Consider the following 27,966-nt stretch of genomic DNA (forward strand, 5'->3'; position numbering starts at 1 on the left):
ATTACACGCTCGGCTCCGCTCCGCACATTACACGCTCGGCTCCGCTCCGCACATTACACGCTCTGCTCCGCTCCGCACATTACACGCTTGGCTCCGCTCCGCACATTACACGCTCGGCTCCGCACAATACACACTCGGCTCTGCTCCGCAGATTACACACTCGGCTCCGCTCCGCACATTACGCACTCGGCTCCTCTCCGCACATTACGCACTCAGCTCCTCTCCGCACATTACACACTCGGCTCCGCTCCGCACATTACGCACTCGGCTCCGCTCCGCACATTACACACTCGGCTCCGCACATTACACGCTCGACTCCGCTCCGCACATTACACACTCGGCTCCGCACATTACACGCTCGGCTCCGCTCCGCACATTACACGCTCGGCTCCGCTCCGCACATTACACGCTCGTCTCCGCTCCGCACATTACACGCTCGGCTCCGCTCCGCACATTACACACTCGGCTCCGCATATTACACACTCGGCTCCGCTCCGCACATTACACGCTCGGCTCGGCTCCACACATTACACGCTCGGCTCCGCTCCGCACATTACACGCTCGGCTCCGCTCCGCACATTACACACTCGGCTCCGCTCCGCACATTACACACTCGGCTCGGCACATTACACGCTCGGCTCCGCACATTACACGCTCGGCTCCGCACATTACACGCTCGGCTCCGCTCCGCACACTCGGCCCCGCTCCGCACATTACGCGCTCGGCTCCGCTCCGCACATTACGCGCTCGGCTCCGCTCATTACGCGCTCGGCTCCGCTCCGCACATTACGCGCTCGGCTCCGCTCCGCACATTAGGCGCTCGGCTCCGCTCCGCACATTAGGCGCTCGGCTCCGCTCCGCACATTACACGCTCGGCTCCGCACATTACACACTCGGCTCCTCTCCGCACATTACACACTCGGCTCCGCTCCTCACATTACACACTCGGCTCCGCACATTACACACTCGGCTCCTCTCCGCACATTACGCACTCGGCTCCTCTCCGCACATTACACACTCGGCTCCTCTCCGCACATTACACACTCGGCTCCGCTCCGCACATTACACGCTCGGCTCCGCACATTACACACTCGGCTCCTCTCCGCACATTACGCACTCGGCTCCTCTCCGCACATTACGTACTCGGCTCCGCTCCGCACATTACACGCTCGGCTCCGCTCCGCACATTACACACTCGGCTCCGCACATTACACGCTCGGCTCCGCTCCGCACATTACACACTCGGCTCCTCTCCGCACATTACACACTCGGCTCCTCTCCGCACATTACACGCTCGGCTCCGCTCCGCACATTACACGCTCGGCTCCGCTCCGCACATTACACACTCTGCTCCGCTCCGCACATTACACGCTCGGCTCCGCTCCGCACATTACACACTCGGATCCGCACAATACACACTCGGCTCCGCTCCGCACATTACACACGCGGCTCCGCTCCGCACATTACACGCTCGGCTCGGCTCCGCACATTACACACTCGGCTCGGCTCCGCACATTACACACTCGGCTCCGCTCCGCACATTACACGCTCGGCTCCGCTCCGCACATTACACGCTCGGAACCGCTCCGCACATTACACGCTCGGCTCCGCTCCGCACATTACACACTCGGCTCGGCTCGGCACATTACACGCTCGGCTCCGCACAATACACGCTCGGCTCCGCTCCGCACATTACACACTCGGCTCCGCTCCGCACATTACACACTCGGCTCCGCTCCGCACATTACACACTCGGCTCCGCTCCGCACATTACACACTCTGCTCCGCTCCGCACATTACACGCTCGGCTCCGCTCCGCACATTACACACTCGGCTCCGCACAATACACACTCGGCTCCGCTCCGCACATTACACGCTCGGCTCCGCTCCGCACATTACACGCTCGGCTCCGCTCCGCACATTACACGCTCGGCTCCGCTCCGCACATTACACGCTCGGCTCCGCTCCGCACATTACACGCTCGGCTCCGCTCCGCACATTACACGCTCGGCTCCGCTCCGCACATTACACACTCGGCTCCGCTCCGCACATTACACGCTCGGCTCCGCTCCGCACATTACACGCTCGGCTCCGCTCCGCACATTACACGCTCGGCTCCGCTCCGCACATTACACGCTCGGCTCCGCTCCGCACATTACACGCTCTGCTCCGCTCCGCACATTACACGCTCTGCTCCGCTCCGCACATTACACGCTCGGCTCCGCTCCGCACATTACACACTCGGCTCCGCTCCTCACATTACACGCTCGGCTCCGCTCCGCACATTACACGCTCGGCTCCGCTCCTCACATTACACGCTCGGCTCGGCTCCGCACATTACACGCTCGGCTCCGCACATTACACACTCGGCTCGGCTCCGCACATTACACGCTCGGCTCGGCTCCGCACATTACACGCTCGGCTCGGCTCCGCACATTACACGCTCGGCTCCGCTCCGCACATTACACGCTCGGCTCCGCTCCGCACATTACACGCTCGGCTCCGCTCCGCACATTACACGCTCGGCTCCGCACATTACACGCTCGGCTCCGCTCCGCACATTACACGCTCGGCTCCGCTCCGCACATTACACACTCTGCTCCGCTCCGCACATTACACGCTCGGCTCCGCTCCGCACATTACACGCTCGGCTCCGCACAATACACACTCGGCTCCACTCCGCACATTACACACTCGGCTCCGCTCCGCACATTACACGCTCGGCTCCGCTCCGCACATTACACGCTCGGCTCCGCTCCGCACATTACACGCTCGGCTCCGCACATTACACGCTCGGCTCCGCTCCGCACATTACACGCTCGGCTCCGCTCCGCACATTACACACTCTGCTCCGCTCCGCACATTACACGCTCGGCTCCGCTCCGCACATTACACGCTCGGCTCCGCACAATACACACTCGGCTCCACTCCGCACATTACACACTCGGCTCGGCTCCGCACATTACACGCTCGGCTCCGCTCCGCACATTACACGCTCGGCTCGGCTCCGCACATTATACACTCGGCTCGGCTCCGCACATTACACACTCGGCTCGGCTCCGCACATTACACGCTCGGCTCGGCTCCGCACATTACACGCTCGGCTCCGCACATTACACACTCGGCTCTGCTCCGCACATTACACACTCGGCTCTGCTCCGCACATTACACGCTCGGCTCGGCTCCGCACATTACACGCTCGGCTCGGCTCCGCACATTACACGCTCGGCTCGGCTCCGCACATTACACGCTCGGCTCGGCTCCGCACATTACACGCTCGGCTCGGCTCCGCACATTACACGCTCGGCTCCGCTCCGCACATTACACGCTCGGCTCCGCTCCGCACATTACACGCTCGGCTCCGCTCCGCACATTACACGCTCTGCTCCGCTCCGCACATTACACGCTCGGCTCCGCTCCGCACATTACACGCTCGGCTCCGCACAATACACACTCGGCTCCGCTCCGCACATTACACACTCGGCTCGGCTCCGCACATTACACGCTCGGCTCCGCTCCGCACATTACACGCTCGGCTCGGCTCCGCACATTACACACTCGGCTCGGCTCCGCACATTACACACTCGGCTCCGCTCCGCACATTAAACACTCGGCTCGGCTCCGCACATTACACACTCGGCTCGGCTCCGCACATTACACGCTCGGCTCGGCTCCGCACATTACACGCTCGGCTCCGCTCCGCACATTACACGCTCGGCTCCGCTCCGCACATTACACGCTCGGCTCCTCTCCGCACATTACACGCTCGGCTCGGCTCCGCACATTACACGCTCGGCTCGGCTCCGCACATTACACGCTCGGCTCCGCTCCGCACATTACACGCTCGGCTCCGCTCCGCACATTACACGCTCGGCTCCGCTCCGCACATTACACACTCGGCTCCGCTCCGCACATTACACACTCGGCTCCGCTCCGCACATTACACACTCGGCTCGGCTCGGCACATTACACACTCGGCTCGGCTCGGCACATTACACACTCGGCTCGGCTCGGCACATTACACACTCGGCTCCGCTCCGCACATTACACACTCGGCTCGGCTCGGCACATTACACACTCGGCTCGGCACATTACACACTCGGCTCCGCTCCGCACATTACACGCTCGGCTCCGCTCCGCACATTACACACTCGGCTCCGCACATTACACACTCGGCTCCGCACATTACACACTCGGCCCTGCTCCGCACATTACACACTCGGCTCCGCACATTACACACTCGGCTCCGCTCCGCACATTACACACTCGGCTCGGCTCGGCACATTACACACTCGGCTCTGCTCCGCACATTACACACTCGGCTCTGCTCCGCACATTACACACTCGGCTCTGCTCCGCACATTACACACTCGGCTCCGCTCCGCACATTACACACTCGGCTCCGCTCCGCACATTACACACTCGGCTCCGCACATTACACACTCGGCTCCGCACATTACACACTCGGCTCCGCACATTACACACTCGGCTCCGCTCCGCACATTACACACTCGGCTCGGCTCCGCACATTACACACTCGGCTCCGCTCCGCACATTACACGCTCGGCTCCGCTCCGCACATTACACGCTCGGCTCCGCTCCGCACATTACACGCTCGGCTCCGCTCCGCACATTACACGCTCTGCTCCGCTCCGCACATTACACGCTCGGCTCCGCTCCGCACATTACACGCTCGGCTCCGCACAATACACACTCGGCTCCGCTCCGCACATTACACACTCGGCTCGGCTCCGCACATTACACGCTCGGCTCCGCTCCGCACATTACACGCTCGGCTCGGCTCCGCACATTACACACTCGGCTCGGCTCCGCACATTACACACTCGGCTCCGCTCCGCACATTAAACACTCGGCTCGGCTCCGCACATTACACACTCGGCTCGGCTCCGCACATTACACGCTCGGCTCGGCTCGGCACATTACACACTCGGCTCCGCTCCGCACATTACACACTCGGCTCCGCTCCGCACATTACACACTCGGCTCCGCACATTACACACTCGGCTCCGCACATTACACACTCGGCTCCGCTCCGCACATTACACACTCGGCTCCGCTCCGCACATTACACACTCGGCTCCGCACATTAAACACTCGGCTCCGCTCCGCACATTACACGCTCGGCTCCGCTCCGCACATTACACGCTCGGCTCCGCTCCGCACATTACACGCTCGGCTCCGCTCCGCACATTACACACTCGGCTCCGCTCCGCACATTACACACTCGGCTCCGCTGCGCACATTACACGCTCGGCTCCGCTCCGCACATTACACGCTCGGCTCCGCTCCGCACATTACACGCTCGGCTCCGCTCCGCACATTACACACTCGGCTCCGCACATTACACACTCGGCTCCGCTCCGCACATTACACACTCGGCTCCGCTCCGCACATTACACACTCGGCTCCGCACATTACACGCTCGGCTCCGCTCCGCACATTACACACTCGGATCCGCACATTACACACTCGGCTCCGCTCCGCACATTACACACTCGGCTCCGCTCCGCACATTACACACTCGGCTCCGCACATTACACACTCGGCTCCGCTCCGCACATTACACACTCGGCTCCGCACATTACACGCTCGGCTCCGCTCCGCACATTACACGCTCGGCTCCGCTCCGCACATTACACGCTCGGCTCTGCTCCGCACATTACACGCTCGGCTCCGCTCCGCACATTACACACTCTGCTCCGCTCCGCACATTACACGCTCGGCTCCGCTCCGCACATTACACGCTCGGCTCCGCACATTAGACGCTCGGCTCCGCTCCGCACATTACACGCTCGGCTCCGCACAATACACACTCGGCTCCGCTCCGCACATTACACACTCGGCTCGGCTCCGCACATTACACACTCGGCTCCGCTCCGCACATTACACGCTCGGCTCGGCTCCGCACATTACACGCTCGGCTCGGCTCCGCACATTACACACTCGGCTCGGCTCCGCACATTACACACTCGGCTCGGCTCCGCACATTACACGCTCGGCTCGGCTCCGCACATTACACGCTCGGCTCGGCTCCGCACATTACACACTATGCTCCGCTCCGCACATTACACGCTCGGCTCCGCTCCGCACATTACACGCTCGGCTCCGCACAATACACACTCGGCTCGGCTCCGCACATTACACACTCGGCTCGGCTCCGCACATTACACGCTCGGCTCCGCACATTACACGCTCGGCTCGGCTCCGCACATTACACGCTCGGCTCGGCTCCGCACATTACACGCTCGGCTCCGCTCCGCACATTACACGCTCGGCTCCGCTCCGCACATTACACACTCGGCTCCGCTCCGCACATTACACGCTCGGCTCGGCTCCGCACATTACACACTCGGCTCGGCTCCGCACATTACACACTCGGCTCCGCTCCGCACATTACACGCTCGGCTCCGCTTCGCACATTACACGCTCGGCTCCGCTCCGCACATTACACGCTCGGCTCGGCACATTACACACTCGGCTCCGCTCCGCACATTACACACTCGGCTCGGCTCGGCACATTACACACTCGGCTCCGCTCCGCACATTACACACTCGGCTCGGCTCGGCACATTACACACTCGGCTCCGCTCCGCACATTACACGCTCGGCTCCGCTCCGCACATTACACACTCGGCTCGGCTCCGCACATTACACACTCGGCTCCGCACATTACACACTCGGCCCTGCTCCGCACATTACACACTCGGCTCCGCACATTACACACTCGGCTCCGCTCCGCACATTACACACTCGGCTCGGCACATTACACACTCGGCTCTGCTCCGCACATTACACACTCGGCTCTGCTCCGCACATTACACGCTCGGCTCCGCTCCGCACATTACACGCTCGGCTCCGCTCCGCACATTACACACTCAGCTCCGCTCCGCACATTACACACTCGGCTCCGCTCCGCACATTACACACTCGGCTCCGCTCCGCACATTACACACTCGGCTCCGCACATTACACACTCGGCTCCGCACATTACACACTCGGCTCCGCTCCGCACATTACACACTCGGCTCGGCTCCGCACATTACACACTCGGCTCCGCTCCGCACATTACACGCTCGGCTCCGCTCCGCACATTACACGCTCGGCTCCGCTCCGCACATTACACGCTCTGCTCCGCTCCGCACATTACACGCTCGGCTCCGCTCCGCACATTACACGCTCGGCTCCGCACAATACACACTCGGCTCCGCTCCGCACATTACACACTCGGCTCGGCTCCGCACATTACACGCTCGGCTCCGCTCCGCACATTACACGCTCGGCTCGGCTCCGCACATTACACACTCGGCTCGGCTCCGCATATTACACACTCGGCTCGGCTCCGCACATTACACGCTCGGCTCGGCTCCGCACATTACACGCTCGGCTCCGCTCCGCACATTACACACTCGGCTCGGCTCGGCACATTACACACTCGGCTCGGCTCGGCACATTACACACTCGGCTCCGCTCCGCACATTACACACTCGGCTCCGCTCCGCACATTACACGCTCGGCTCGGCACATTACACACTCGGCTCCGCTCCGCACATTACACGCTCGGCTCCGCTCCGCACATTACACGCTCGGCTCGGCTCCGCACATTACACACTCGGCTCCGCACATTACACACTCGGCCCTGCTCCGCACATTACACACTCGGCTCGGCACATTACACACTCGGCTCGGCTCGGCACATTACACACTCGGCTCTGCTCCGCACATTACACACTCGGCTCTGCTCCGCACATTACACACTCGGCTCTGCTCCGCACATTACACACTCGGCTCTGCTCCGCACATTACACACTCGGCTCTGCTCCGCACATTACACACTCGGCTCCGCTCCGCACATTACACACTCGGCTCCGCTCCGCACATTACACACTCGGCTCCGCTCCGCACATTACACACTCGGCTCCGCACATTACACACTCGGCTCCGCACATTACACACTCGGCTCCGCTCCGCACATTACACGCTCGGCTCCGCTCCGCACATTACACGCTCGGCTCCGCTCCGCACATTACACGCTCGGCTCCGCACATTACACACTCAGCTCCGCTCCGCACATTACACACTCGGCTCCGCTCCGCACATTACACACTCGGCTCCGCTCCGCACATTACACACTCGGCTCCGCTCCGCACATTACACACTCGGCTCCGCACATTACACACTCGGCTCCGCTCCGCACATTACACACTCGGCTCCGCTCCGCACATTACACACTCGGCTCCGCACATTACACACTCGGCTCCGCTCCGCACATTACACACTCGGCTCCGCTCCGCACATTACACACTCGGCTCCGCTCCGCACATTACACACTCGGCTCCACTCCGCACATTACACGCTCGGCTCCGCTCCGCACATTACACACTCGGCTCCGCTCCGCACATTACACACTCGGCTCCGCTCCGCACATTACACACTCGGCTCCGCTCCGCACATTACACACTCGGCTCCGCTCCGCACATTACACACTCCGCTCCGCACATTACACACTCCGCTCCGCACATTACACACTCGGCTCCGCTCCGCACATTACACACTCGGCTCCGCTCCGCACATTACACACTCGGCTCCGCTCCGCACATTACACACTCGGCTCCGCACATTACACACTCGGCTCCGCACATTACACACTCGGCTCCGCACATTACACACTCGGCTCCGCTCCGCACATTACACACTCCGCTCCGCACATTACACACTCGGCTCCACTCCGCACATTACACACTCGGCTCCGCTCCGCACATTACACACTCGACTCCGCTCCGCACATTACACACTCGGCTCCGCTCCGCACATTACACACTCGGCTCCACTCCGCACATTACACGCTCGGCTCCGCTCCGCACATTACACACTCGGCTCCGCTCCGCACATTACACACTCGGCTCCGCTCCGCACATTACACACTCGGCTCCGCTCCGCACATTACACACTCGGCTCCGCTCCGCACATTACACACTCGGCTCCGCTCCGCACATTACACACTCCGCTCCGCACATTACACACTCGGCTCCGCACATTACACACTCGGCTCCGCACATTACACACTCGGCTCCGCTCCGCACATTACACACTCGGCTCCGCACATTACACACTCGGCTCCACTCCGCACATTACACACTCGGCTCCGCTCCGCACATTACACACTCGGCTCCACTCCGCACATTACACACTCGGCTCCACTCCGCACATTACACGCTCGGCTCCGCTCCGCACATTACACACTCGGCTCCGCTCCGCACATTACACACTCGGCTCCGCACATTACACACTCGGCTCCGCTCCGCACATTACACACTCGGCTCCACTCCGCACATTACACGCTCGGCTCCGCTCCGCACATTACACACTCGGCTCCGCTCCGCACATTACACACTCGGCTCCGCACATTACACACTCGGCTCCGCACATTACACACTCGGCTCCGCTCCGCACATTACACACTCTGCTCCGCTCCGCACATTACACACTCTGCTCCGCTCCGCACATTACACACTCGGCTCCGCACATTACACACTCGGCTCCGCTCCGCACATTACACACTCGGCTCCGCACATTACACACTCGGCTCCGCACATTACACACTTGGCTCCGCTCCGCACATTACACACTCGGCTCCACTCCGCACATTACACGCTCGGCTCCGCTCCGCACATTACACACTCGGCTCCGCTCCGCACATTACACACTCGGCTCCGCTCCGCACATTACACACTCGGCTCCGCTCCGCACATTACACACTCGGCTCCGCACATTACACACTCGGCTCCGCTCCGCACATTACACACTCGGCTCCGCACATTACACACTCGGCTCCGCACATTACACACTTGGCTCCGCTCCGCACATTACACACTCGGCTCCACTCCGCACATTACACGCTCGGCTCCGCTCCGCACATTACACACTCGGCTCCGCTCCGCACATTACACACTCGGCTCCGCTCCGCACATTACACACTCGGCTCCGCTCCGCACATTACACACTCGGCTCCGCTCCGCACATTACACACTCGGCTCCGCTCCGCACATTACACACTCGGCTCCGCTCCGCACATTACACACTCGGCTCCGCTCCGCACATTACACACTCCGCTCCGCTCCGCACATTACACACTCGGCTCCGCACATTACACACTCGGCTCCGCTCCGCACATTACACACTCGGCTCCGCTCCGCACATTACACACTCGGCTCCGCTCCGCACATTACACACTCGGCTCCGCTCCGCACATTACACACTCGGCTCCGCTCCGCACATTACACACTCGGCTCCGCACATTACACACTCGGCTCCGCTCCGCACATTACACACTCGGCTCCGCTCCGCACATTACGCACTCGGCTCCGCTCCGCACATTACACACTCGGCTCCGCTCCGCACATTACACGCTCGGCTCCGCTCCGCACATTACACACTCGGCTCCGCTCCGCACATTACACACTCGGCTCTGCTCCGCACATTACACACTCGGCTCCGCTCCGCACATTACACACTCGGCTCTGCTCCGTCCTCCTCTATAATACTATACATCATCCAGCACAGCAGAGTCCTGCAGACACTGAGCAGAGAACCCTGGAGCTCCGCCCCTGATCATGTGACTGATCACATGACGAAGACGTCACACAGGTCCTGGCAGCACACGGCGGTGCCGGCTCTGCAGGTGGAGGTGTGTTTTGCTCTCGGGATGATTAACCCCTTGGTGTCGGGCAGTCTCTGCGTTTCTTGTTGGGTACAGATCACACAGTAGTTTTGTGGCGTTTTGTGAGTTTGTGCTTCCGTTTGCTGCTGTTTCTTTGTTACCTTCCTCTTCTGGGTTATTATATAATGACGTTACCGGTGACTTTCTGTGAAGTTTAGTGATTTCTCGGCAGCTTCTCTGTATGCTCCGGGTCTGGATGGGGCTGAGGACACTTTCCTTCTTTGCTCCTCTCCTTTCTGAGATTCCGGCTCTGAGGGAAGCGGAGACTGATGGAGGACGGAGCCGGACGCATCGCGCTCACATCATCGGGGGGTCTGCGGTCCGGGGTCTAGGGCCCCCCAGCCTCTGTCCCGAGCCCCCCCCCCCCAGCCTCTGTCCCGGGCCCCCCCCCCCCAGCCTCTGTTCCGGGCCCCCCCCCCCCCCCAGCCTCTGTTCCGGGCCCCCCCCCCCCCCCCCCAGCCTCTGTCCCGGGCCCCCCCCCCCCAGCCTCTGTCCCGGTCCCCCTCCCCCCCCCCCCCCCCCCCCAGCCTCTGTCCCGGGTTCCCCCCAGCCTCTGTCCCGGGTTCCCCCAGCCTCTGTCCCGGGTTCCCCCCATCCTCTGTCCCGGGTTCCCCCCATCCTCTGTCCCGGGTTCCCCCCAGCCTCTGTCCCGGGTTCCCCCCAGCCTCTGTCCCGAGCCCCCCAGCCTCTGTCCCGGCCCCCCCCCCCCCCCAGCCTCTGTCCCGGCCCCCCCCCCCCCCCCCCAGCCTCTGTCCCGGGTTCCCCCCAGCCTCTGTCCCGGGTTCCCCCCAGCCTCTGTCCCGGGTTCCCCCCAGCCTCTGTCCCGAGCCCCCCAGCCTCTGTCCCATCCCTGAGACTATTAACCTCTTCCTGACCAGGCGCTTGTTCTCTTTCGTTTTTTTCCTCTTCTTCTTCCCAGAGCCATAACTTCTATATTTTTCCCTCAACATACCACCATGAGGGCTTGTTTTTTGCAGGACGAGTTGTACTTTTGAATGACACCATCTATTTTATCATGTGATGCTCTGGAAAAACATTCCAAACGCAGCAAAATAGCAAAAAAAAAAAGTGCAATTTCACAGTTGTTTTTGGGTTTTGTATTTACTATCTTCACTGTACGGTAAAGCTGACCCGCTATTGTGATTCTCCGGGTCAGTACGAGTGCGTCGATACCAAACATGTAGAGTTTATTTTTATTTTAAAATTCCAAAATTTGAAAAAAAATAAATTTCTTGTGCCACCATTTTCTGACACTTGTAGCGGCTCTATTTTTCGGGATGTCGGGCCGGCGAGGGCTTATATTTTGCACCCTCAGTTGACATTTTTATTGATACCATTTTAGGGTAGATCCGATGTTTCGATCGCCTGTTATTGTATTTTATTGCAATGTTGCGGCGACCTAAAAAAACGTAATTTTGTTGTTTTTTTTTTTTGTGTTTTTTTTCTTGTTACACCATTTACCAATCAGATTTATTTATTTTATATTAAAATACAGCGATCCCAAAAATGTGTATTTCTTTTTATTATTTATTTTTAATAGAGGTGATTTTAACTTTTATATTTAATATTTTTTTTTCATATTGTTAAAAACTTTTTTTTCTACTTTCTCCTATACTTGTTAATCCCCTTAGGCGACTTGATGCTCCGATTGTCCGATTGCTTGTGCTATACACAGCAATGCCACAGCACTACTATGTAGAGTGAAAATCACGGTCTCATATGAACACCAGCTACAGGCTGGCTTTCACAGGAGGATTGTAACGACAAGCACGGGGGTCTTCAGCAGACCCCCAACCATCATGGCAACCCATCAGCACCTTGTGATCGCCCACCTCAGGATAGGGGTAACTTTACCAAAAATATCAGCCACGTTTCAATTTGCATTTATTTTTCCCTATTTTAACCCCTTTACCCCGAAGGTGGTTTGCACATTAATGACCGGGCCAATGTTTACAATTGTCACTTTATGAGGTAATAACTCTGGAGCTTCAACGGATCCCCCTGATTCCGAGACTGTTTTTTTCGTGACATATTGTACTTCATGATAGTGATAAAATTTCTTCGATATCACTTGCGTTACTTTGTGAAAAAGTTGGAAATCTGGCAAAAATGTTGAAAATTTTGCAATTTTCAAACTTTGAATTTCCATTTCTCATTGTTCCAACAAAATTTACAAAGCCATTTTTTTTAGGGACCACATCACATTTTAAGTGACTTTGAGGGGCCTTTATAACAGAAAATACCCAAAAGTGACACCATTCTAAAAACTGCACCCCTCAAGGTGCTCAAAACCACATTCAGGAATTTTTGGAATGTGGAAAAAAACCAATGACCATTTAAATTTTTTTCACAAAAATATTACTTTAGACCCAAATTTTTTTATTTTTGCAAGGGTAACAGGAGAAAATGGACCACAAAATTTGTTGTGCAATTTCGTCTGAGCACGCCAAAACCCAATATGTGGGGGAAAACCACTGTTTGGGCGCACAGCAGGGTTCGAAGGTAAGGAGCACTGTGTGACTTTTTGAACAGAAAATTGGCTGGAATCCAGAGCGGACGCCATGTCACATTTGGGGAGCCCCTGATGTGCCTAAACAGTGGTAACCCCCCACAAGTGACCCCATTTTGGAAACTAGACCCCTCAAGGAACTTCTATAGATGTGTGGTGAGCACCCTGAACCCCCAGGTGCTTCACAGAAGTTTAGAGCCGTGAAAATAAAAAAATATATAACTTTTTCCACAAAAATGATATTTTAGCCCCAAATGTTATATTTTTACAAGGGTAAGAGGAGAAAATGGGGTCCCAAAAACTGTTGAGCAATTTCTCCTGAGTACGCCGATACCCCATATGTGGGGAAAATACATTGTTTGGGCGCACGTCAGGGTTCTAAAGGGAAGGAGCACTGTGTGACTTTTTGAACGCAAAATTGGCTGGAATCGAGAGCAGACGCCATGTCGCGTTTGGGGAGCCCCTGATGTGCCTAAACAGTGGAAACCCCCCACAAGTGACCCCATTTTGGAAATTAGACCCCTCAAGGATTTTATCAAGGGGTATAACGAACATTTTGAACCCAGAGGTACGACATAGAATTTGATAACATTAGGTCATCATATTGAATAAGTTGTCATTAGTCTTGAGCGCAAGTGCTCACTACTTGAGTTTGCATCGGGGACTCAGGTATGCACCAAGTATCTCAGGTGCTCAAGTGACAAGCTCAAGTCCCCGCCCGCATGTTTCAAGGTTGTTAGACACCCAAAAAAAACATGCGGGGATCCCTCGTGCATGGCAGGCAATCCCTGCATGGTTTTTTTGGCTGTATAACAGCCGTGAAACATATGGGGCGGAGACTTGAGCATGTCACTCGAGCACCCGCGATACTCGGTGCGCACCCGATGCAAACTCAAGTAGTGAGCACTTGCGCTCAAGACTAGTCGCCATATCCTCATCATTTTTTTTTTCTTTAATTTTGAAAAAATCACAACCCTAACCCTAGCGCAACCCTAACCCGAGAGTTTACTTTTTACGCCGTTCCTCGTGCGGTATAAGTGATTAGGCGACTTTATTCTTCGGGTCGGTGCGATTACAGAGATACCAGAATCATATCGGGTTTTTGTTTGGCAGCTGTCACACACTAAAAGACTAGTTTTTGCAATCATTTTTCCATATTTCGGCCGACAGTCATGTGAGGGCTTGTTTTTTGCGGGACAAGTTGACGTTTTTATTGGTACCATTTTCAGGCTTTCTATTCCGATTTTTGGGAGACAGAATAAACGAAAGTCAACAATTCAGGAATTGTTGTTTTGAAATTTTTTTTACATAATGTTCAGCGTGTGGTAAAATTGATAAGAAAACTTTTATTCTTTGGGTCAGTACGTTTACAGCGGTACCACATTTACAGTGGGGGAAAAAAAGTATTTAGTCAGCCACCATGTAATTGAGATCATAGGTCGACCTCAACTATGAGAGACAAAATGAGAAAACAAATCCTGAAAATCACATTGTCTGATTTGGAAAGACATTTTTTCAAATTTTGGTGGAAAATAAGTATTTGGTCAATTACAAACAGGCAAGATTTTTGTCTCTCACAGACCTGTAACTTCTGCTTTAAGAGGCTCCTCTGTCCTCCACTCATTGCCTGTAGGACTGGCACCTGTTTGAACTTGTTATCAGTATAAAAGACGCCTGTCTGCAACCTCAAACAGTCACACTCCAAACTCCACTATGGTGAAGACCAAAGAGCTGTCGAAGGACACCAGAAACAAAATTGTAGCCCTGCACCAGGCTGGGAAGACTGAATCTGCAATAGGCAAGCAGCTTGGTGTGAAGAAATCAACTGTGGGAGCAATAATTAGAAAATGGAAGACATACAAGACCACTGATCATCTTCATCGATCTGGGGCTCCACACAAGATCTCACCCCGTGGGGTCAAAATGATCTCAAGAACGATGAGCAAAAATCCCAGAACCACATGGGGGGACCTAGTGAATGACCTGCAGAGAGCTGGGACCAACGTTACACAGGCTACCATCAGTAACACACTACGCCGCCAGGGACTCAGATCCTGCAGTGCCAGATGTGTTCCCCTGCTTAAGCCATTACATGTCTGGGCTAGTCTGAAGTTTGCTAGAGAGCATTTGGATGATCCAGAAGAGTATTGGGAGAATGTCAAATGGTCAGATGAAACCAAAGTAGAACTGTTTGGTAGAAACACAACTCGTCGTGTTTGGAGGAGAAAGAATGCTGAGTTGCATCCACAGAACACCATACCTACTGTGAAGCATGGGGGTGGCAACATCATGCTTTGGGTCATGTATCGTGAGATTTTTGAGTGCAAACCTCCTTCCTTCAGCAAGGGCATTGAAGATGAAACGTGGCTGGGTTTTTCAGCATGACAATGATCCCAAGCAATACCGCCAGGGCAACGAAGGAGTGGCTTCATAAGAAGCATTTCAAGGTCCTGGAGTGGCCTAGCCAGTCTCCAGATCTAAACCCTATAGAAAACCTTTGGAGGGAGTTGAAAGTCCATATTGCCCAGCGACAGCCCCAAAACATCACAGCTCTAGAGGAGATCTGCATGGAGTAATGGGCCAACATACCAGCTACAGTGTGTGCCAACCTTGTGAAGACTTACAGAAAACGTTTGACCTCTGTCTTTGCCAACAAAGGATATATAACAAAGTATTAGATGAACTTTTGTAATTGACCAAATACTTATTTTCCACCAAAATTTGAAAAAAAATTCTTTCCAAATCAGACAATGTGATTTCAGGATTTGTTTTCTCATTTTGTCTCTCATAGTTGAGGTCGACCTATGATGTCAATTACAGGACTCTCTCATCTTTTTAAGTGGGAGAACTTGCATTTGGTGGCTAGCAAAATACTTTTTTCCCCACTGTATATCGCTTTTTTAAATTTTGGCTCTTTTACACAATAAAAACTATTTTATAGAAAAAAAAAATTTTTTTGCATCGCTTTATTCTGAGAGCTATAATTTTTTTATTTTTCGGCTGGCGGAACTGTATGGCGCCTTTTTTTTGCGGGACAAGATGACGTTTTCAGCAGTACCATTTTTATTTATATTCGTCTTTTTGATCACGTTTTATTCCATTTTTTGTTTGGCGGTATGATGATAAAGCATCGTTTTTTGCTTCTTCAGGTCATTCCGGACGTGGCGATACCAAATATGTGTACTTTTATTGTTTTGTTTTTTTTCAGAATAATATTTATTTATAGGTACAGTATATTTTAAATTTTTTGGATTATTTTTTCGTTTTTTTTCAATATTTTTAATTTTTTTTTTCTCTTTCTTACACTTTTTTTTCACTTTTACACTTTGTCCCACTATGGGACTTTCATTTTTTTTCAGGCTGATCGCTTGTATAGCATAGGGATGCAGCAGCATCCTCATGCTATGCAAGCTGTTAGCTCTGCACTGGCACAAGTTAGATCGTGCACTGCGCATGATCTATCTAACTTCCTGATGCCTGGTAACCCGGATGTCGTCATGACGACATCGGGTCACCATGGCAATGATCGGGACCCCACGCACACAGCGCAACGGAATTCGATCCAAGGTAAGAGGGGCGCTCTTACCTCTGCCTGCCCCGGAAATGCTGCGATCGACTTCAATCACAGTATTTCGGAGGTTAATGTGCCGGGAGCGGTGCGGGACCTCTCCTGGCACATAGTACTGGGTGTCAGCTGTTAGAATCAGCTGACAACCAGCGGCCATCGCACCCGCACAGCCTCTGGTAATGGGAAGGTGATAACTCACTGATGGGTGGGATCCATCTATAACAGAATGGGCACGGTGCACTGTAGCCCACCGCCGCGCCTTTCATTCTCTGTCTGTCACGGGTGTGTCAGAAGTGACAGTCACCCTGCAGTTTGTAGCATCGGCGTCTCTGCTCCCTGCCAGGCAGAGACACCGTTCCTCTCACCTCCCCGCTCCCCGCGCGGCGTCCTCCTGCGCTCCTCTTCCTGCTGCGGCCAGCGCGCGCAGCTTCCCGGGCACTGTACTTAGGGCGCGCGCGCGCTCCCTCTCTCTTAAAGGGGCCGCGCGCGCCATCCTAAGGAGTCCCCGGCCATTAGCCAGAGGACCTCCCATATATAAGGTTCCTCCTCCAAAATGGAGGTGCCCGAGCAATAGTTGTTGCACAAGTATTCTTACCTCTGCTTCAGCCCTCAGGTCCAGTTGCCAGCCTGACTACTGTTCCAATCCGCCAGCCTGACTACTCTCGAGCCCGACAGTCTGTCTTCCGTTCTACCCGCCAGTCTGTCTATGGGCAAGCCCGCCTGCTTACCAGGAAGTACCTGCCTGCTACCTGCCCGGCCTACTAGCCTGCTCACCTGGGAGCACTCGCCTGTTACCTGCCTGTTACCTGCTAGCCTACCTGGAGGCTCTGCCGTCACTTGCCGTGACCACCTGCCTGCTAACCAAGAGACTTCAGCCTGCTTGGCTGTCACTTGCCATGACCACCTGATAGCCTACCTGGAGGCTCCTGCCGTCACTTGCCATGACCACCTGTCTGCTAACCTAGAGACGTAAGCCTGCTCTGCCGTCACGTGCCGTGACCACCTGTCAGCTAACCCAGAGACTTCTGCCTGCTTGCTGTGCCCATCCGCTATACCGGTCAGTCCCAGTCATCTGACCCCTGGGAGCCACCTGCTCTCTTACAAGGTCGTCCCCAGAGTAGCACCTGGTCCCTCTGCTCGGTCCCTCCCTGGTCACGGAGTTGTTAGCCGCCGTACGACCAGGGTCGGTCTGAGTTGATACTTAGTTACGCCCCTCTGGGTCCCTCCTTGCACCGCGGCACAGAGGTTCCACCACCCGGATCCGTAACACAGTTGGTTGCAGGAGATCTCTATGTTTAGCATTACAGTCAACTTCTTAGTAGCTGTATCACTAGGACCCAGCGGCTACCTTCCTCTGGCTAATTAAAATCCTGGCCTGGGTGTATAAATACCTGCTGTGTGCTAGAGGGATGTGCCGACGATATTCATTACTCCTTGTGAAGGTTTGAGCAAGAGCAGTACTTCTTCCTCTCTGGTGCTAGAGGATGTGTGCGCATTTGTCTGGAGTCGACTAAAGCTAAGCGTTTTTCCCTTGTTTGTCCCTTCTTGTTGTCTGTAGTGTTCAATGGGGATCAACTAGTGCTCATCCCCTCCCTTCCCTAGCCTGAGCCTAACGCCAGAGAAAGACGGCAAGGAACGCATGCGGCGATTGGTGAAGAACCGTTATAGGGACGTTAGTGGAGACATGATGACACTAGATCAACCTACGAGGTCTCCACTCCTCCCTTTCCCTAAAGTCTAGGCTCACTTTCCCTCTTCCCTTTGTGTTGCACTTAGTCTTTCCCACACCTGGCGTGACATAGCCGGCCAAGCACATTTTGAAAAGGGGAAAAAAAACAACTGACACTTTGTTTTGTTTTTTCTCTGTGTGTTTTTCGGCGTGGACCTTTTTTTTCTCTTTCTCCTTTGGTATGGGTTCAGTTGCGGAGCTCGCAGAGCAGTTCTGCTGTTTCTGAAGGTGAGTGACCTCCGCTGTGAGGTTCAGCAGCAGCATGAGCAGCTACAGGTCGCCAATGTGGAGGTCTCTGCCGGTAGGCCTGTCCAGCCTGAACCCAAGGTTGCCCTCCCGGACAGGTTTTCAGGAGGTAGGGACAAGTTTTTTGTTTTCAAGGTAGCCTGCAAACTGTATTTTAAACTTCGTCCTTACTACTCCGGAAATGAGAAGCAGCGGGTTGGTATTGTGATCTCTCTATTGCAGGGAGATCCTCAGTCGTGGGCATTTTCTTTACCGCAGGACTCGGTTTGTCTCCAGTCTGTGGAGGGGTTTTTCGGGGCTCTGGCCCTCATCTATGATGACTCTGACCAAGTCGTCTTAGCTGAGTCTAGGCTACGTCGCCTTCATCAGGGGAATCGGTCAGTGGAAACGTACAGTTCGGAATTACGTAGATGGGCGACGGATTCCAAATAGAATTACTCAGCCCTTGGAAGTCAGTTTTTTGAGGGGCTTACTGAATGGTTGAAAGATGCCTTGGCAGTATATGAAACCCCTCAGTCCTTGGAGGCTGCCATGTCATTGGCGATACGTCTTGAAAAACGCCTTTAGGATAGACGGGTGAGAACACCTTCTCCGGGGACTTCTTGTCAGGTTTGTGTACCTCTGCCGGGGAGCGGTCTGGGGGTGAACCAGTACTGGGGGAAGTGGATGAACCCATGCAGTTAGGGTTTGTCTCTGCATCATACATTTCCCCAGAGATTCGCAAAAAGGCGTATGTTCTTTTTGTGGGAAAAAGGGACATTTTGTTGGGACCTGTCCTTCAATTCCTAAACAAAAGGAGAGTCGATTAACTTTTGGTAGTCTGGAGTTGGATAAACAAGGGGTGCATTTGTTGCCAATCTGCAGTTCCCACTTTGTTCTGACAGCAGAGGTGGCGCTAGAGAGCAAAACCGAGAAAATTTCTGTGTTTGTTGACAGTGGAGCCGGAGTCAGCATGATTGATGCTGAGTTTGTGAAAACTCATAGTCTTGCTTGCTGTACTTTAGCTAACCTATTCCCATCTTCGCTATTGACTCGGCGCCATTTGCACAGAAAGCATTTACTCAAATTGTAAATAATGTAAAACTGAGGGTGGGGTCAGTTCATTGTAAAATAATTCCTTGCTATGTACTGGACAATCATCCCACGCCTATTGTTTTGGGTATTCCTTGGCTTGTTAAACATAATCCGTTGGTGGATTGGCAAGCCGAGGAGATTATTGAATGGAGAGATTACTGCCATGAGAACTGTTTAGATATTTCCCTTGCTACTGTCTCTACGGAAATATTACCTGCTTTTCTGTCTAGTTTTGAGGACATTTTTTCTGAAAGGGGTGTCAGGATTTGCCTCCTCATCGTGCATATGACTATCTAAACTACCGAAGTCCAGACAGCGTTCAATACCGCAGAAGGACATTTTGAGAGTCTGGTTATGACTTTTGGTTTGACCAATGCACCTGTGGTATTCCAGCATTTCATAAATTATATTTTCCATCATTTGGTGGGAAGGTTTGTGGTGGTCTATCTGGACGATATTTTGGTTTACTCACCTGAGTTTGAGACACATCAGGGGCATGTTAAGCTGGTGCTCCAGATATTAAGGGATAACAAACTCTATGCCAAACTGGAAAAATGTGTTTTCGCTGTTCAGGAGGTGCAGTTTTTGGGGTACTTGTCATCTTCCGGTTTTCGGATATGACTGATATAACTAAGAAGGGGACTGATTTTTACCAATGGTCGGATACTTCCCTCCAGGCTTTTTCTTCCTTAAAGAATTATTTTGCCACTGCACCTATACTCAGTCAACCCGATGTTTCCCAACCCTTTATTGTGGAGGTTGATGCGTCGGATGTTGGGGTTGGGGCTATATTGTCTCAGGGTCCGTCCCCTGGTAAATAGCGTCCATGCGCCTTCTTTTCTAAAAAAAAAGTCTTCTGCTGAGAGAAATTATGACGTGGATAATAGTGAACTTTTGGCGATCAAATTGGCTTTCGAAGAATGGCGACATTGGTTTGAGGGGGCTGTCCATCCTATTACGGTAATTACTGACCATAAGAACCTGTCATATCTCCAGTCAGCTAAACATCTCAACCCTAGGCAAGCCTGATGGTCCCTGTTTTTTACTAGGTTCAATTTTGTTGCCACTTTCCGTCCAGGGGTCAAAAATGTCAAGACTGATGCTTTGTCCCGGAGCTTCCCTGGTGGTGGTGACCATGAGAACCCTGCCCCGATTTTACAGAAAGGAGTAGTCATTTCGGCAATGTTTCCTGAACTGGAGGGTGTGTTGTTGGAGGCTCAGTTGGACGCCCCTGCCTCCTGCCCTTCAGGAAGGATATTTGTACCATCTAATCTGCGCCGCAAAGTAATTAAGAAACATCATAACTCTGTGCTTGCTGGGCATCCAGGTGGTAAGGCAACCACGGACCTTCCCTCTCTTCGTTTTTGGTGGCCACGGTTGCATCGGGATGTGATTGAACACGTAGCTGCTTGTAGTATTTGTGCGCATTCTAAGGTTTCGCATACCCGTCCGTCTAGTACTCTTCTTCCGAAACCTATCCCTAGTAGGCCATGGACACACTTGTCCATGGATTTTATTACTGACCTACCGGTTTCTGCAGGCAAAACGGTGGTTTTGGTGGTAGTAGATAGGTTGAGTAAAATGGTTCACTTCATCGCATTACCTGCACTTCCAAATGCCAAGACTCTTACTCAGGTGTTCATAAATGAGATTGTGAAGCTTCACGGGGTTCCCTCCGATGTGGTGTCAAATCGGGAGATCCAGTTTGTTTCCAAATTCTGGAAGGCATTCTGTTCTCGACTGGGGGTGCAGCTGTCCTTTTCCTCTGCCTTCCACTCTCAGTCGAAAGGACAGACCAAGCATGTCAATCAGAATTTGGAGACCTACCTCAGGTGTTTCGTCTCTGAAAATCAGGAGGATTGGGCATCCTACTTACCGCTGGCAGAATTTGCCATTATTAATCATCATCAAGAATCCACTTGTAGGTCACCGTTCTTCGGTGCATACGGTTCACAGTTTGGTACCTTTAGTGGGGGAGGAGCTTCAGGAGTTCCTGAGGAGGAACGGTTTGCTTCGTCGCTCTCCTTGGTTATGCAGGGCAGGCTGTTCTGAGTAATTTAAAGATCATGGGAGACAGGTATAAACGTATGGCTGACAGAAAACGCTTGCCAGGTCCGGACCTGAATGTGAATGACTTTGTGTGATTGTCTATCAGAAATATAGGATTGAAAGTTCCTTCTTTTAAGCTAGGACCTAGGTTTATTGGTCCCTATAAAATAACCGCCGTCATTAACTCAGCAGCGTTTTGTCTTGAACTTCATCAGGCCCTTAAGGTCTACAATGTGTTCCACAGGTCCTTACTCAAAAAGTATGTGGAACCCCTTGAGTCCTCACCTCTACCACCGCCCCCACTAATGGTTGATGGTAATCTGGAGTTCCAGATTTCGAGGATTGTAGATTGTCATCTCCAACGCCGTTCTCTACAATACTTTGTGCACTGGAAGGGCTATGGTCCAGAGGAGAGGATGTGGGTTTCAGCATCAGAGGTGAACGCTCCCAGGTTGGTTGGTTCATTTCACACCTCTTATTCTCAGAAACCCAGTCCTGAGTGTTCAGAGGCCACTCGTAGAGGGGGGTGGGTTACTGTCACGGGTATGTCAGAAGTGACAGATAGTCACCCTGCAGTTGGTTGCAGGAGATCTCTTTGTTTGGCATTACAGACAACTTCTTAGTAGCTGTATCTCTAGGACCCAGCGGCTACCTTCCTCTGGCTAATTAACACCCTGGCCTGGGTGTATAAATACCTACTGTGTGTCAGAGGGAGGTGCCGGCGATATTCATTACTCCTTGTGAAGGCTTGAGCAAGAGCAGTACTTCTTCTCTGGTGCTAGAGGATGTGTACGCATTTGTTTGGAGTCGACTAAAGCTAAGCGTTTTCCCCTTGTTTGTCCCCTCTTGTTGTCTTTAGTGTTCAATGGGGATCGACTAGTGCTCATCCCCCTCCCTTCCCTAGCCTGAGCCTAACGCCAGGGAAAGACAGGGCGAGGTACACGTGCAGCGATTGGTGAAGAACCAATATAGGGACGTTAGTGGAGACATGGTGACACTATATCAACCTAGGAGGTCTCCACTCCCCCCTTTCCCTAGAGTCTGGGCTCCCTTTCCCTCTTCCCTTTGTGTTGCACTTAGTCTTTCCCACACCTTGCGTGACACTACCTGGCTGTGTTTTTCCAGCAGCCCCATAGAAAGTGAATGGAGCAGGGGTCCAGCATCTGATCTGCTGCTTCAGTTTATAAAAATTCCCCAATCCGTTGATCATTGTGCGTCCTTATGGTCGAACTCCACCAATCAGTACCACAACTTGTTCTCATCGGAGAACCCTTCAAATTTGGCATGAAAAAAAACCCTCAGTGCAGGCATAAGCAAAACTGATTACAAGAACCCTCCGGTGATGAGTTTCCGCCTCGTGCACACCCACTTGTGACCACATATTTTATAGGGATCCCTAAGTGACTGCACTTTTTGGTTAGCGGAGCCGAGTGATTCCATTCACTCAATACAGATATTATCCACATCTCTGGGGAGTCTGATGTACATTATCTGCACTGCAAACACGATGACATCAACATGTGAGAGTCAAAAACACAACAACATTGGGACGTCAGGGGCTCCTGAGCCCACCCGAGACATGCGCATCCTCCATAGGACCCTCTGTTACATCACCCAACAGGAAGGGGTCAAACTCGACAATCCAGAGAGAACATGACGTCTGCATCGACATCTCCTCAAATATTTCCTCATATTATGTCTACTAAATATCATTCTTTTGGTATTTTGTGTCATTTTTACTTTTCTCATTTTCTTTCTATTCAGAATGAAGAGGGACGACACTAAGATGGCGGAGAAGATATTAAACCTCGCCCTAGAGATAATATTTCAGCTTACCGGAAAGGTGAGAGGCTCTGATGTCATCAAATTAAATCATTATCTATGGGAATAACAGGTGATATGACCGGAGAGGTGAGAGGTTCTGATGTCATCACATGACATCATTATCTATGGGAATAACAGGTGATATGACCGGAGAGGTGAGAGGTTCTGATGTCATCACATGACATCATTATCTATGGGAATAACAGGTGATATGACCGGAGAGGTGAGAGGTTCTGATGTCATCACATGGCATCATTATCTATGGGAATAACAGGTGATATGACCGGAGAGGTGAGAGGTTCTGATGTCATCACATGACATCATTATCTATGGGAATAACAGGTGATAGGACGGGAGAGGTGATGGACTCTGGAAATGTCTGTAGTGATTATTAATGTCTCCACACTCAGGATTACACAGTAGTGAAGAAGACCTCTAGTGATCGCTGTCAGGCCCCTGTGTCTGAAGGACGGGGAGGAACCCTGAGCCCAATCCCGGGGCCTCCACCTCACCCCCGGATACATGAGGACATCAATGACCAGAAGATCCTAGAACTCACCAACAAGATGATTGAGCTGCTGACTGGAGAGGTGACACTGCTGGGAATGCTGGGACATTATACAGGACGGCACTGGGGGATTCTGGGTGATGACGGCATCATTGTGTGTGTCAGGTTCCTATAAGGTGTCAGGACGTCACCGTCTATTTCTCCATGGAGGAGTGGGAGTATCTAGAAGGACACAAGGATCGGTACAAGGAGGTGATGATGGAGGAGCACCGGCCCCGCACATCACCAGGTAATAGACAGGACTGAATACAGATTATTTTGGTTATACTCAGTTATATAATCTGTATATCTTTTATTTTTGTGTGGTTATCAGTCAGGAAGGAGAATCGTACAGGAATTGTCTGTGGCCACCACCCGCACCGTGCCCTTTTTGGGGGTCGTCTTGTTCCTCTATAGTTCTATTGTCACTTTCATTTGCAAATAGCCATAACTAGGTACGATAGTGTGATATTTGTGAGATTTACTTCATATAGATTATGGGAAAATGGCAAAAAAAAAAAAGTGGTTTAAAAAAAAATAAAAATCCAACATTCCCACCATTGTTTTTTTGGTTTTTATTTTATGACCCAACCAAACCATTCTCCAATTTATTATGATTGTGTCGATCCCAAACATATATAGTTTTCTTTTTTTACTATTTTATTGGATTAAAAAAACTTTGTAAATAAAAAAATATATAAGCTGTAATTTTTTTTGTGGCGAGTTGTTTTTGCTTATACTGTTATGTGCTACATACAATGTTTACATCACTGCTGTTTTTGTTGCTGTTTTTGTGATGTTGCCACAATCGAAAAACCTTAATTTTGACTTTTTTTTTCCCCTCTATACAGGATTAACAAATCAGGTTACTTCATCTTGTATCATAGATTGGACTTTTACTGACTCCTTGATGCCAAGTACGTATGAACTTTTTCTCTATTTTTTACATTTTGTTTTTGATAACTGAGGAAAAGGAGTCATTCAAATTTTTATATATTTTTTAGCATTTTTTTACACTTTGTTAGTTCTCTGGACTAAACAACATGTAGACAGGGGCCTGACTTTACCAGTGATTCACTAATTGCTAATTCCAGGAGGCCTGGACACCTTTCTTGTATGACTTTATATGACAGGTTATGGCTACTAAATGCTGTGATGGGTCTTTGATTCGAGGAACTAGTCTGGACGGAATATTTCCACTAATATTGGGTAATTGTCATCTGCCTCGTGCTCTTTTTGCCCTCCTCTAGTTCAACATGTTAGGTTATAAGTAAAACATGATGGTCTTATGTCTACAATTAACCTTAAAAGCTATGACTGCCCTTATACATTAGACAGAACCTGCCATAATCAGCAACCATGGCTGCTGACTACATGACCATGCAACTCCACTCCTCTGACCTATCATGCAGCTCCTCCCCTCTGACTTACAATGCGGCTCCACCCATCTAACCTATCATGCAGCTTCACCCCTCTGACCTACCATGAAGCTCATCCCCTCTGGCCTAACATGCAGCTCCTCCCCTCTGACTTACAATGCGGCTCCACCCCTCTGAGCTATCATGCAGCTCCTCCCCTCTGATCTATAATGCAGCTTCTCCCCTCTGACCTACAATGCACCTCCTCCCCTCTGATCTATAATGCAGCTCCTCCCCCTGACCTACCATGCAGCTCCTCCCCTCTGACCTATCATGCAGCTCCTCCCCATCTGACCTACCATGCAGCTCCACCCCTCTGACCTATCGTGCAGCTCCTCCCCCTCTGACCTACCATGCAGCTCCACCCCTCTGACCTATCGTGCAGCTCCTCCTCTCTGACCTATCGTGCGGCTTCACCCCTCTGACCTATCGTGCTGCTCCTCCCCTCTGATCTATAATGCAGTTTCTCCCCCTCTGACCTATCTTGTAGCTCCTCCCCTTTGATCTATAATGCAGCCCCCCCCTCTGACCTACTGTGCTGCTCCTCCCCCTCTGACCTACCATGTAGCTCCTCCCCTCTGACCTATCATGCTGCTCCTCCCCTCTGACCTACCACGGAGCTCTTCCCCTTTGACCTACCGTGCAGCTCCTCCCCTCTGACCTACCGTGCAGCTCCTCCCCTCCTCTGACCTACTATGCAGATCCCCTCCTCTGACCTCACTGTGCAAAAGCGCATTTTACTTAAAAAGATACGTGACCGGCGCTCTGGAAGATGAAACTTTAATAACTTTTATGAATGTTATATTCTTTAAGAAGAATAAAATGATTTTTTATTTGGCAGATTATTGTCCTGTGAAGTCAGAGGAACATTGGCTGTCTTCAGATTTTAACGCTGATGATTATGGTGTCACACAATTTACATATGAAGACGTTCCCATTATCTCAAATATACAATCAGCCCTTCATATCCAAGACTGGTCATTTGATCCTTCTACACAGGTCCTGTCTCCTGATTCACAGCCAATGGTTGAACATAATATAAGTCCCATAATAAGGGGTATTCAACAGGAAAGAGCTCAGACAGAGAAGAAGCCATTTACGTGTCCAGAATGCAACAAATGTTTGATCACAAAAGCAGGTCTTATTAGTCATCGGAAAACTCACTTAGAAAAGAAGCCATATTCATGTCCAGAATGTGGGAAATGTTTTAAGTGGAAATCGGCTCTTATTAGCCATACACAAATTCACACAGGGGAGAAGCCGTATTCATGTCCACAATGCGAGAAATGTTTTAGGTGGAAATCGGCTCTCGATAGACATAAACGAATTCACAGACGGGAGAAGCCGTATTCATGTTCACAATGTGGCAAATGTTTTACCCACAAATCACTTCTGGTTAAACATCAAGAAACTCACACAAGAGCTAAGTCTATTACATCTCCTGAACGTGGAAGACATTTTGGCCGAATGTCGATTCTAACTGAACGTAAAAGAAGTCATAAAACAAAACCATTTTCATGTCCAGTATGTGGGAAATGTTTAATAAGCAAATCATATTTTTTGATCCATCAAAGAACTCACACAGGGGAGAAGCCGTATCTATGTTCAGAATGTGGTAGATATTTTAGCCAGAAATCAAATCTTGTTACTCATCAAAAAATTCACACAGGGGAGAAGACGTACTCATGCCCAGAATGTGGGATCAGGTTTTTCCAGAAAATAAATCTTCTTAGGCATCAAAGAACTCACATAGGGAATGAGCTGTTTACGTGTAGTTTATAGTGTTAAGTGTTTTAACAAAAACTTAGTTCTTATTGTTCGTTAAAAGACTCACCTTTTAGATGTAGCCGTTTCGTTTAGAAGTAGCGAAAGAAAATACAACCGTTACGTTCAGAATAAATCCTTATTCCATACACGAGAATTGATTGTTAAGAAACGTAGCAAATAGAATCCAGATACCGCACCTGTATGTCAACCTTGTGCTGAGAATATTCTACCAATCTGCAATAAATGCTGGATTTTACTCTTAAAGGCTTGTATTTGGGCTCTTTCTTCATCCTTTAATTTTTTTTAAGATATTGCCTCAGAATCTGTGGAGTTGAGCGAGAGAGCTGATTGGCAAATTGTACATAAATTGCATGACTTTGTGAAAAAAAAAGTTTTAAAACAGTTTCTGTTTTTAGAAATGATCTTTTTATCACACGGATCCAAGCATCTCATTGCTATGATTTTATGTACTCGGCAAAGAATCTAGAGGAGCAATA

General features: G+C 51.8%; 1 protein-coding gene across 1 annotated transcript; it reads left to right on the forward strand.

The window, feature by feature from the left end:
* Positions 1 to 10,623: 10,623 nt before the first annotated feature.
* Positions 10,624 to 27,702, forward strand: LOC141272168 (gastrula zinc finger protein XlCGF66.1-like). Its single transcript, XM_073682547.1, has 6 exons — positions 10,624 to 10,705; positions 23,678 to 23,756; positions 24,148 to 24,327; positions 24,411 to 24,534; positions 25,136 to 25,201; positions 26,544 to 27,702. Exons 2-6 carry the CDS (start codon positions 23,679 to 23,681, stop codon positions 27,482 to 27,484), a joined length of 1,389 nt encoding a protein of 462 aa, XP_073538648.1. The 5' UTR covers positions 10,624 to 10,705; position 23,678; the 3' UTR covers positions 27,485 to 27,702.
* Positions 27,703 to 27,966: the final 264 nt, after the last annotated feature.

This window comes from Phyllobates terribilis, unplaced genomic scaffold (genome assembly GCF_046119375.1).
Source record: "Phyllobates terribilis strain yellow unplaced genomic scaffold, ASM4611937v1 Scaffold_1__5_contigs__length_1240528914, whole genome shotgun sequence".
Lineage (NCBI taxonomy): Eukaryota > Metazoa > Chordata > Amphibia > Anura > Dendrobatidae > Phyllobates > Phyllobates terribilis.